The sequence below is a fragment of the Vigna radiata genome, chromosome 6, assembly GCF_000741045.1.
Source record: "Vigna radiata var. radiata cultivar VC1973A chromosome 6, Vradiata_ver6, whole genome shotgun sequence".
NCBI lineage: Eukaryota > Viridiplantae > Streptophyta > Magnoliopsida > Fabales > Fabaceae > Vigna > Vigna radiata.
This window is the reverse complement of record NC_028356.1, coordinates 26,493,418-26,504,540: the sequence shown is the minus strand read 5'-3', so window position 1 is coordinate 26,504,540 and position 11,123 is coordinate 26,493,418. Positions and strand designations below refer to the sequence as shown.

At 35.4% G+C, this 11,123-nt stretch overlaps 1 protein-coding gene across 1 annotated transcript in view; it reads right to left on the bottom strand.

The window, feature by feature from the left end:
• Positions 1 to 736: 736 nt before the first annotated feature.
• The window catches only part of LOC106763629, a 54,088-nt gene continuing 43,701 nt past the window's right edge, over positions 737 to 11,123 (bottom strand). The window contains exon 2 of the mRNA XM_022782212.1: positions 737 to 1,133. Coding sequence (XP_022637933.1) covers positions 752 to 1,133 — 382 coding nt within the window. The 3' untranslated portion in view covers positions 737 to 751. The remainder of the gene's footprint in view (positions 1,134 to 11,123) is intronic.

The following is an 11,123-nucleotide window of genomic DNA, read 5'->3' as shown; positions in this document are numbered from 1 at the left end:
CACACAACTCACACACATTAACCAATAATTCTAACACCCCCTCAAGCTGGAGCATACAAATTGTATGAATCAAGCTTGGAATAGATAAACTTGATTTTGAAACAAATGATTTTTCTTCAAGAGTGTGAGGTAGTGTGTTATCACATGTTAATTATCAACTAACAGCAGCTTGTGAAACTTCAACTTCAAAAGTGGACGACAGAGAGTAGTGGTAGACAATGACGAAAAGTAGTGGTAGACAATGACAAAATGCAAGGACGAAATTCCTCATCAAGTAAGGATGGGACTTGCGGTGGCTAAATGCGACAAACTGCAGGGACTGCCATCTTTGAGACTGATAGGTGATGGGGCTTGTAGTGGCTGAAAGCTACAAATCTACAGGGACTACCATACTTATGTGGCTTGAACTACCATACTTGGCTTGCAGTGTCTTGGAAACTGCAAGGACTGAATCCCCATCTCTGAGATGGATGGGTGATGGGGCCTGTAGTGACTGAAAGTTACAAACTACAGGGACTACCATACTTGGCTTGCAGTGTCTTGGAAACATACTCCCTCTCACTGTGAACGGTGGAAACAGTGAAATTGTTGATTGGGATTGGAAGCATCGCAGTTGCTAAAGATAAACACGCATAAATGAAGTCCTGCAGCAACAAACAACATCAAACTGCAGGGATGAGAACCGATCCGTACGAGGGTTTGGACAAATTTGAAACCCATAACTTCGAAAGATTTAATTCAGCGGGCGGTCTCAAGTAACAACTCCATATGAGCTGTTACAACAAGGCATCTGCGGTGCAAAGAGCCTTTCACGTGAAAACACCAAAGACTGGGACACCTTAACAGGGGGAGTTGCAACAGGCTCAGGAACAAGAGATCCCTTAACAGTGACACCAGATCCCTCACCAGAAACACCAGAGATTCTCAACAAAGCATCAATGTGCTTGAACCACCTAGACACGTTGACATACTCAGTTGATGGAGCAGTTCGCAAAGCTACATAGACAGTGAGATCATCCTTTGAAGCTTGGTACCCAGTGATGTAACTGCGTGAGAGAAGGTACTCATCAAGCTTCTTCAAACCAGAGGCAGAGCTAAGAATGTGACTGCCATGCTTGCTATGTGCGTTAATTCTTTAGTGTGAGAAAGGCAAACAAAGGCAGCACAAACGAGAGACAGACCGTGCATCGGCGACACAAGCGTTGGAGATGACGGCAAGATGGACCAATCAGTTCCGCACAAGAAAGGGAAATAGAACCCATTGATGGTGACATAAGCAAGAATACAATAACCTGATGCACTAAACCAGAACACAGAAACGAGAGGTCCGGCGATGCAAAAGCTTGCGACGAGAAGACAACAATGGCTGCTATGGAGGGTCAGAATAGAGAGAGGAAGGTCCGGCGACACGACTGACAGCGTCACGGTGTGATTTTGACACCGATAGGGCGGCGCGTGATGAACACGAGCTGGAGCTCAGCTGGAGAAAGGCAGCGCGTGGAGGCGCGTTGATCGGATAGAGAGACGTCGACCATCGGGGTTAGGTTGCGCTTGAACAGACGATCCATATTCGCCGATCACCGGTCGAATCTGCGACGGTGGCCGGCGGCGGACGGTGGTCGACGGTGGACTGATTTGGCGCTCATGGCGGTGCATTTGGAGGAGTCTGGTCCTGTCTGCGGCAGGGTTGGCCGTCGCTCAAGGAGGCAGTCCAGATCCGCTGGTCACCGGTTGAAACTGCGATGGTGACCGGCGACGGACGGTGGCCGGCGACGTACGAATGCCGACAGTAGATAGCGCGGTGCACAACAGAAAATAGTGAACGCCCCTCTGGATACCCTGTTTGAAGAAGAAACTTTTGGTCTGGATGCATATGAATGGTAGCAAGTGGGAATACAAAAATGGAGCCAAAAATGATTTGGCATCGATCAAGAGTACGAGTTTCAGCTACAGCTCCAAAAGGGAAAAAAAATGGGTTCAAATCTCATTTTGAGACAGATTCTGGAGCTATAGCTTATATTTAGGCCATATTCTAAAGAAGCGCAGACAATCGTTAGAAGATCAGAGAACCTGTTCTGATACCATGTTGAGATTAAAAGAGAGAAATGTATTTCTAAAGGGCTTAATAGACCCTCCTCATGTTCTAATACTTATATTGATAAATAGATGATACAATAGGGAGATGGAAGGTCAATGACCAGTCCTAGATTACTAGGTACAATGATTATAGATAACCCAACACACTACTCCCTACTTTAGTCTTATTGACTACCCTAACATAGGTAGACTTAGTAATTATTCTACCATTAAGATACACACAGTTCACACACAACTCACACACATTAACCAATAATTCTAACAGATAATATAAAATATAATTGTTAATATTATATATAATTGTAAAAGTATTTATAAAAAAAATAAAAATTAATTTTTCAAATGCAAAAAATGGTATTTAAGTAAAGTTAAATAATTATTTTTAAAATATAAAAGTTTTAAATTGATTCCCCACCTCAAATTTCATCCATTAAATAATAGAATTTTTAAAGAGGTGTAATATATCATTAATATGTATAGATTCACAACAAAAAATATAAAATAATTAAATAAAATATATACATTCTTTATTATTTACATATTTTATATATGTTTTTCTTTGCTAATTTATACAAATTAATTTTATGTCACACATTTATTACATTTTTATTAATCATTGGATAACTTTTGTTAACCAAGTTGATTTGAACAAACATCACTTGGTTTAATTGTACAATAACAATCCACACTATTCCAAACGGATCACAGTGCGTATCGACAGGCTTGGAATCGCATTCACGCATGGTGGAACCTAATACATGCTTTGGTGGAATCGAATACATCACCACTGTAACCGAATACAACATGAGGTTCATTTATTGTATGGAGTGGAGTCGAATACTCCACAACTAGAACCAAATACAGCTTGACATATGCATGAAATTGAAACTGTGTTTTATTTATTATTAACCATGCAAGTTGGAATTGATTATTCAACATTTGGAATCAAATAGGTTTGCACTTGTACGTGGTATTTTACAAAATATTGAGGGCAAACCAGACATTTTAAACCAAATCGCTCCAAATCCGAGCAGATTAGCGGGTGTTGAAAAAAGTATCTATCTCACAAATCCTCGTAAATTCATCTTCAGTATCACCTAAAACGAATGTCATACATCTCCTAAACCTATCCTACCATTTCTTCTTTAACAATACAATTGTCTCATGCGAACACAACCTTAGTGTCCATTCCAACTCTAGTTGAACTATCATCATCAACTCCTACATTTGTTTCTATATTTAAAATACAATCATCACTATATAAAAGAAAAAAAAGACGCAAAATTGTAAGGATAAGCTAATTATTACAAAAATAAACTCCAATTAAAAATTCTATAACTTCACAAAAAGCTATAAAAATAAATCCTTGAGATGTATAAAATAAAAAAATAGTTACCTAGGTCCAAGTATCTAGACTCAATCTTTTGGAAGACTAGTGTATTGAATAAACTCATGAGATTCTGCACTTGTCATATTTCTTTCTTCTTTCTTACAACTTTTTTATCACGTGTAACTCATACTGTCTACCAAGTGCGATCCTCTTTCATATCATATTGTCTACCAAGTGAAGTCTTCTTCTACTCTCACCGCCTAGTTAGTACCAGCGTTCATGTAACATGCACAAGGTGTTGGAAAACAGGTAGGCTTCGTTTTACACCAAGAGGGGGGGTGAATCGGTGTTGTTTCAAAAACAAAATCTTTTCGCAATCTTTAATGAAAAGTATAAAGCTTTTTGATCTTTCTTGAAATGTAAGTAATGAAAATTTCTATGCAGCAAAAAAATGTAGTTGATTGCGTAACAAATATAGTCGACTGAAATAAAGAGTGCAGGGATAGAGAAAATCAAACACTGGTTTTTATACTGGTTCGGCCAACAATTCCTACATCGAGTGTCCTTCCAACCCAGGAAGCAAATGCACTATATAGGTTGCGGTTTTCACAACAAGGAATTTATAGAAGATCTCACATCAAAAATATAAATCTCCTCTTTAACCCACAACCAAAATATAACTGCAATAACCAAAACCAAACTTGTAGCAAGAATCCCCTCTTCTGCAATCTGAACCCACGTCGAACAATCCTCAACGTTAACCCCTATATCACAACAGGTAAATTCCAGCACTCTTCACAGGATGCCAAGCCTTCACACAACGGAACAGTCTTCACAGGATGCCAAGCCTTCAAAGATCAATCAAGAAGCATCTTCTTTGTGCAGTTCTGATCACACAATCAACGCATAAGCGTTCTCCCTTTGAATCTCTTTCAAGATAGATCACCACCGTCTTCTTGGAGAATTCTTGGAGCTGTTAACACAGAGAATTCAATCTGAAACAAGAAATGAAAATGTTAGATCTTCAAAAGTCTCTGAACAAATCGTGTTCAGCCAATTTATAGTTTTCTGTCAGTCAGATTGTTTCTTAGTCGAATAGCCTACTAATGCAGTCGACTGTATTAATACAGTTATAACAGACAGTCAACATAGAGGCTCTTAGTCAACCAAAATCAACACAGATTCAATACAGTTGACCAAGTCATCAATACTTAACTAACTTTTAAAAAATATAGCCGTTGGAGCGTGTAAGCATAACAGAATTCCAAAACAAATCAATAATACAGTCGAATGTACACTGGACAGAGTCGACTGTCACATGTAAAAACATTTTGAAATTCTTTTCAATCCAAAACATCACAGAGCACTGATTCTCAAATTCTATACAAAGGTTTTAGAATAGTCGAATCCATTACAGATGTATTCGAATGGACTAGAACTTTGTCACACAATTATAAGTGTGTAAAAGTGCTTGTGATTTTTCACTTTCCAAAATGTGTAGTAAATTATTTTTGACAAAGCAGTTCACATTGCATATAATCATACATGCATGTTCCACAAATAAATCACACAATTAACATAGGAACATACATCATAGTACATCAAAACATGTTCAGTAGATAGAATAATCAGTTCAGAATAAGAACATGTGATACAAAAACATGTGTACTGTTATTAAGCATAATGTTGTCATCATAAAAAATTAGATTGATATAGAGTTTGTGTTGTCAACAATCTCAACACAAGGTACTAAGTATTACACATTTCATAAGGTCACAAAATAAAGCTATAAATAAGTATAAAAAGTCTCAAGAACATGAATGCAGGACAAAAGGTAACAGACACCCAATACTGGACTGATTAAAGGTTTTGTGAACATCATTCAAGAAACACACCAACTAGATTTTGTTTGCAAAGTTGTATTATGAAATAAAAACTTTATGGACTTCATAAAATAAATTCAATCCTTCCATTACTTAGTTACTACCCAACTAAACCCTATAACATGTTCCAAAAGAGTTAACCCTTAAAAAGCTGGTTCAAATTGTCATACAGAGATAGCCAAGGCAACACATGAATGTAATCAACAACAATACTAAGTTAAAAATCCATTAGTAGCAACCTAACATATTAAATTTTTTTCTAATACTTATTTACTCTCAACCCACCCACACTTAGATTCTTATTTCAAACCCAACAATAGTTTTACTCCCATCACTAAACCATTAAGCAACCAAAATAGTGACCCATGCATCAACCACCTCTAGGAATGCTTATTAAATTTCATTTATTTTAACCTTGTTTACATTCCAATGGACTTGCATATAATCTCCTTTGGCACTTAAATAACAAATAACATTCTACTAAAGGTTAGCCAAAGCACACAACATATGGCTAGACCAATGAAAACAACAAAGCATGATAAACCACAATAATCAACCAAACAACTTTAGAGTATCAAATTGATACTACATGCCACTGCATCAAGCCTTTTATGAGTCAATATATGAAACATAAAATATCTAATGTTTTTATAAAAAAGAAATACAACTATAATTACCTTAGAATATAGTAAATAACTTGATAACAATGGAACACGTCATAATATCCAACACTTTATAACAATGCAACTCAAATAATCCCCACCAATTGCACTCCGTTCTTAAAAAATTAACAATAAAAGAAATTAGAAGCATATCTTCCCATTTAAAATGATAGATTCTCCATCCAAACTATATTCTATCGTCGAAGAACATTCCAACATTAACCAACCAATATCCAACACAGAGTCACCATGTGAGACTTAGGCAATGCAAAACCAATCTTATTATCAACACTCATTCAAACAAGAAAATGAAACACACACTGGTTAACTTCCCTACCTATACTTGGTTCAAGCTCTTCTCATGGTAAAAAACCTGACACCAAAAGCCTTCAAGCTCTTATTGCCCTTAACTCATCCTTCGCGCCTCATGTCGTCGCGATTATGTCTTACTTCCTTTCTTCTTTACCTTCCTCACCTAGCCACTAAAATAATCTCTCTCAGTGTTTGCCCATAGTCCCTAGAAAATCCTGATGAATCTCTCTCTTGTTCTCAAGGAATCCCGCCCTCATGCCTACCACTATTGATTCTTAAAAACTTAACCTCCCCTTCCCATTTTGGCCCTCCATCATCGTAGTTTGCCCAACGAATCGCGCATGTTATGGATTTTGCATTGCGTGATTTCTTCTCCTTTCTCTCGTGTCGCGGCTTCTCACGGCAAAAAAAAAAAAACAAAGAGTGATTCTCGGCCTAAGAAAAGTTAAACCCTTTTTGTTACATTACGGGTTCGAGCCTTTGCACTCACAACACAACACTCAGCTTCCACGACTGAGCTACATGTTTTCATTCTGATTATAATGTCATTTAATATATATTTAAGTATTGCTTTAACACACATGTTATAATAAAGCATTCATAAAATAAACCAAACATTATTTGCACCTTTCACGACTAGGCTACATGTTTTCATTCTGATTATAATGTCATTTAATATATATTTAAGTATTGCTTTAACACACATGTCAAAATAAAGCATTCATAAAACAAAGCAAACATTATTTGCACCACTTAAGATTAGAAGACGTGATCTTTAACCCACCACATCAAGCTCTTACCTAGTCACCCACATAACACTTGTGAAAATATACACCTTTTTATTAATAACAACATGCTCACATTATATTTTTATACAATTACTTTGCATCTATTTCTCGGGTTTTATAACTGAGTTGGCCACGAACAAAACTCGTTCGAATTTAGTCGAGGTGACACTAACATAAATTTTGTCAAATTTTTCTGAGTTATCCTTGGCAAAAATTTGGTTGATTTTGATCAAGTCAACCCTTGTGTAAATTCGATAGATTTAGCCTGGGTCAAAATTTGGTAAAATTTTTCTGAGTTAGGCATAGTCGAAGTTTGGTCGAATTCGGCCGAGGTTACTGGTGCCAAAATTCAGCTAAGTTGTCGTTGACCAAAATTTAGTCAAATTTTAAGAAGGGTCATAATTGAAATTTGGTCAAGTTAGCTCTGACTTAATTAAGGTGAGTGGGCCCCAACAAATGTTTGGTTGAATGCGACCAAGTCGGCCTTGACTAAAATTTGGCTGCAGTCAGTTGAATCGTTTCCAACTAAAATTTGGCCGAATTTTGTCGATTTAGACCTAACTCAGGTTGAAGGTCGAGGTAGTTTGTCCCGTGCTGAAGGTCAACCTTATATGGTTTGACTGAAAGGTTAAGATAGGGCTATTCAGGTTGAAAGTTGAGGTAGATCAGCCCAAACTGGAGGTGTAAAAATATATTTAATAAAAGTAATAATTTTTTCATGTTTATAAAGAAAGCCTATTGGTGGCCCTAACGCACAAGGCTTTTGTGAGCATTTTTGCCTTGTGAGCTTTTTCAATGGAGGGATTTTTTGTCTTATGGGTTTTTTTGGGTCCAACCTACATGGATCAAGACCAAGTCTTGTGAAGTGGGCCAAATTGAAAATTACATAGAAAATAAATTGATAAAAAAAGAAAAATGTAAGAACAAAAATTTATGTTATTGGACCCATAAAATTTAGGTACTAACCTTAAATTTTAGCATTAGAAAAAAAATATTGTGATTTTGTAAGTTATATTCAATATTAATAGACATAAAAAAATTGTGTTAAATACCACAATGAGTTTTTGCATTGGAGTTTAACTTTTATGATTGTTTACCTTAATTGCGGATGAGTCTGCTGAATTTTGGTGGAGGATGACTTGGTTAGTTTTGGACGAATTTCGATGCAATTGACTACGTCAAATTTAGTCGAATGTTGATCGCATCTCGACCTAGTCCGTCAACACCTTTAGCTCGAGCCAACTAGCATTGACCTACGGTCTAGACCGGCTTGTATCGACCTTCAGCTCGGATTGACCCCGTCTTAACCTTTGGCTTGAACTGGTCCGTCTCGACTTTTAGTTCAGGCCAACCCGCTTGCATCTTCAAGTCGGCTCGACCCGTCTCAACTTCCGGCCTGGGACAACCTATCTTGACCTATGTCTCAAGATGACCCATTTTGACCTTTGGCCCTAATCGACACGTCTCTTTCAACCTAGGTCGACCATTCTTGACATTCAACCTTGTTTGATATGCTTCAATTGTCAGCTCGTCTCAACCTTTAGCCTTGACCGACATATCTCGATCCTTGATCTGGAACAACTCATCTCCATGACTATTTGTTTCAGAATTCCCTCCAAAATTGCCCATCTCGACCTTTGACTCAGACTCAAGGTATTGTTTTTAAGAGTTAATTAAAGTTTTTGAGTGGAATTAATCTCACCTTAATCCTAACTCACATGAGAAGATTATTGCCTTTTTTTTTACCATTTGATTAAGAGACCCCTAAAGAATAACCTTAATAAATATTGATTATAACTGGATAATTGATGAAATGGAAAACTCAATTTTTTTTATATATACGAAAATATGATATTTAAATAAGAATTAAGCTCTGTATTAAGAACTAACATAGGAAATATTCTAATACAACAACTAAATATAATACCAAAGTAAAACACTTTGAGCCTTTCGAAATAGGAACCTTTTTACTTGTATGAAAAACATAGTGGAATCTTTTGTTTTCTTATCTTAGTGCCATGGTTCGTCCACTTGATAAGGTGGGTTCAAACTTAGTAATGAAGTTGCATTAATGTGAAAATCATATATACATTCCACAATTGAAGAAATCAACCTCCGATCACGGTTCTCACTCAACAAGTGTTTTCTTTAGACAAGAAATCCCAGGCTTGAAACATTTTCTACGTTCATTGAAGCTCAAATGATCTACCAATGAACAGTGTCGATTTGATTTATTTAAGTAGGGTTGATATGTAGAATGGGAAAGCAAATATATATTTACAGCTTATTATTTAAAGTTAGTTCAAATTATAAGATATTCAAATTTTTTTGGAGCATGATATTCATTGAATTTTACATGAATAGTAACGGTACATTCTCACTTTATTCGTTATATTTGACGGGGTTAAACATAATTGTGTTCGAGTCAAAGTACTTTAGATTTTCTATTGAATTTTTGGATATTATTTTTTTTATTGAACTTTAAAAGAATATTAAAAGACACTAATTTTCATGTTTAAAGATACATTAGAATTTCTTTTAATATACTAATTTTAATATATTTTAAAACTCAATATAATGACAGAAAAAAAAATTCAGCTAAAGATCTAAATTTATAAAAAAATTGTACTTTTTACAAGAGGAAGAAAATAAAACTCACTATGTTGATGCATTAATTTTCAAAGTTAGTGGTCCTCCTTGTCGGGTTTCTTTGGTTGTCTTTCTCTCTTTGTTGATGGAAGTTATGCGAATATTAGTGTTCATAAAATTTAATTTTAATTATATTTATTTACATATGGGGTTTAGGAAAATGATGGTCACGTCACTCTTTAGTAGATGATTTAATTTATTTCCGAAAATGCCAAGTATACCTTTCACTACAAGTGCCAACATATTAAAATATTTTTGTCAATTTAAATGGATACTAACGTTTTGGAATTATATTTTTATGTGGAATAGTTGGAGACACACACAATGTTTATTTTAAGTCTAAAATACACCTACGAAATAAAAATTGAATACTCTTTATGAAGTTTTCGGGAAATTTTGATTTCGAAAGAGGCTAAATGGACACGATCACGTGCTTCTACCCTTACATCATATCAATCTAAATAAATCCATCATTATCAATTTGAATAAATCCATAAAAAGAAGGAAATTTTTATGGGATGAACAATATTGCGTAGCAAATGTAATAATAGTAATAAAGTATGAAATACATTGAAACAATACAAATAAAGAGTTTGAATATTATTTTAAAAACGTTTTGCAAAAATATTGTTTAATATTGCAAATGTTAGTTAAACTACAATAGTGTTTAAACACATGTGTTTTTAAGCAAGTGTTTGTACGAGCTCATTCAATTCTGATCTATATTCATTCCCTTTGAAGAACTCTTAAGGAATTTCACTACTTTTATCCAAGATTACAAACGAGTATCAACTACTCTTGGTATACACCGAATATTATTAACCACTATTGGTTCCCCTAATCAATCTTAATTAGTCCGACTTTAACCACTCATAGTCTCAACCCTAGACAATCGTCTAGAACGTTTAACTCTCATGTGATTAACAATATTAGTGTTTTAATTCTCTTTAAAATATCCTTACACAACCAGTGTTTGATTATAAGTACAAATTTGAGTAACTCTCAAAGAAAGGATAAGTACAATATAATGAAATCTAGTAACTTGAAAGATTTTCTTTTGTTCTATGAACAAATTCAGATGATGTAAGCTTATAGAGAGAATAATAGCATAATGCTACAATGATAGTAAAAATTATTCTATTCTCTTGTGTGAGTCCTCCTCATATAACTTTCTTTGAGAGATGACCATTAGTTAGAGAGAGATGAACTTCTTGTGAGTAGGTGGCTTCTCGAATGAAGATATGTACTATTATACGCCTTGGGAAATGCAACATTGCTTTCGTAGTGAGAGCTTGTACAACTATGACAGGACATAAAGCTTTAGGAAACATTCCCAGAATGTTTTCCAATTTTAGAATGTCTTTCTGATTCACGTGCAATGCTTTTGAGTAGATCTTGGTAT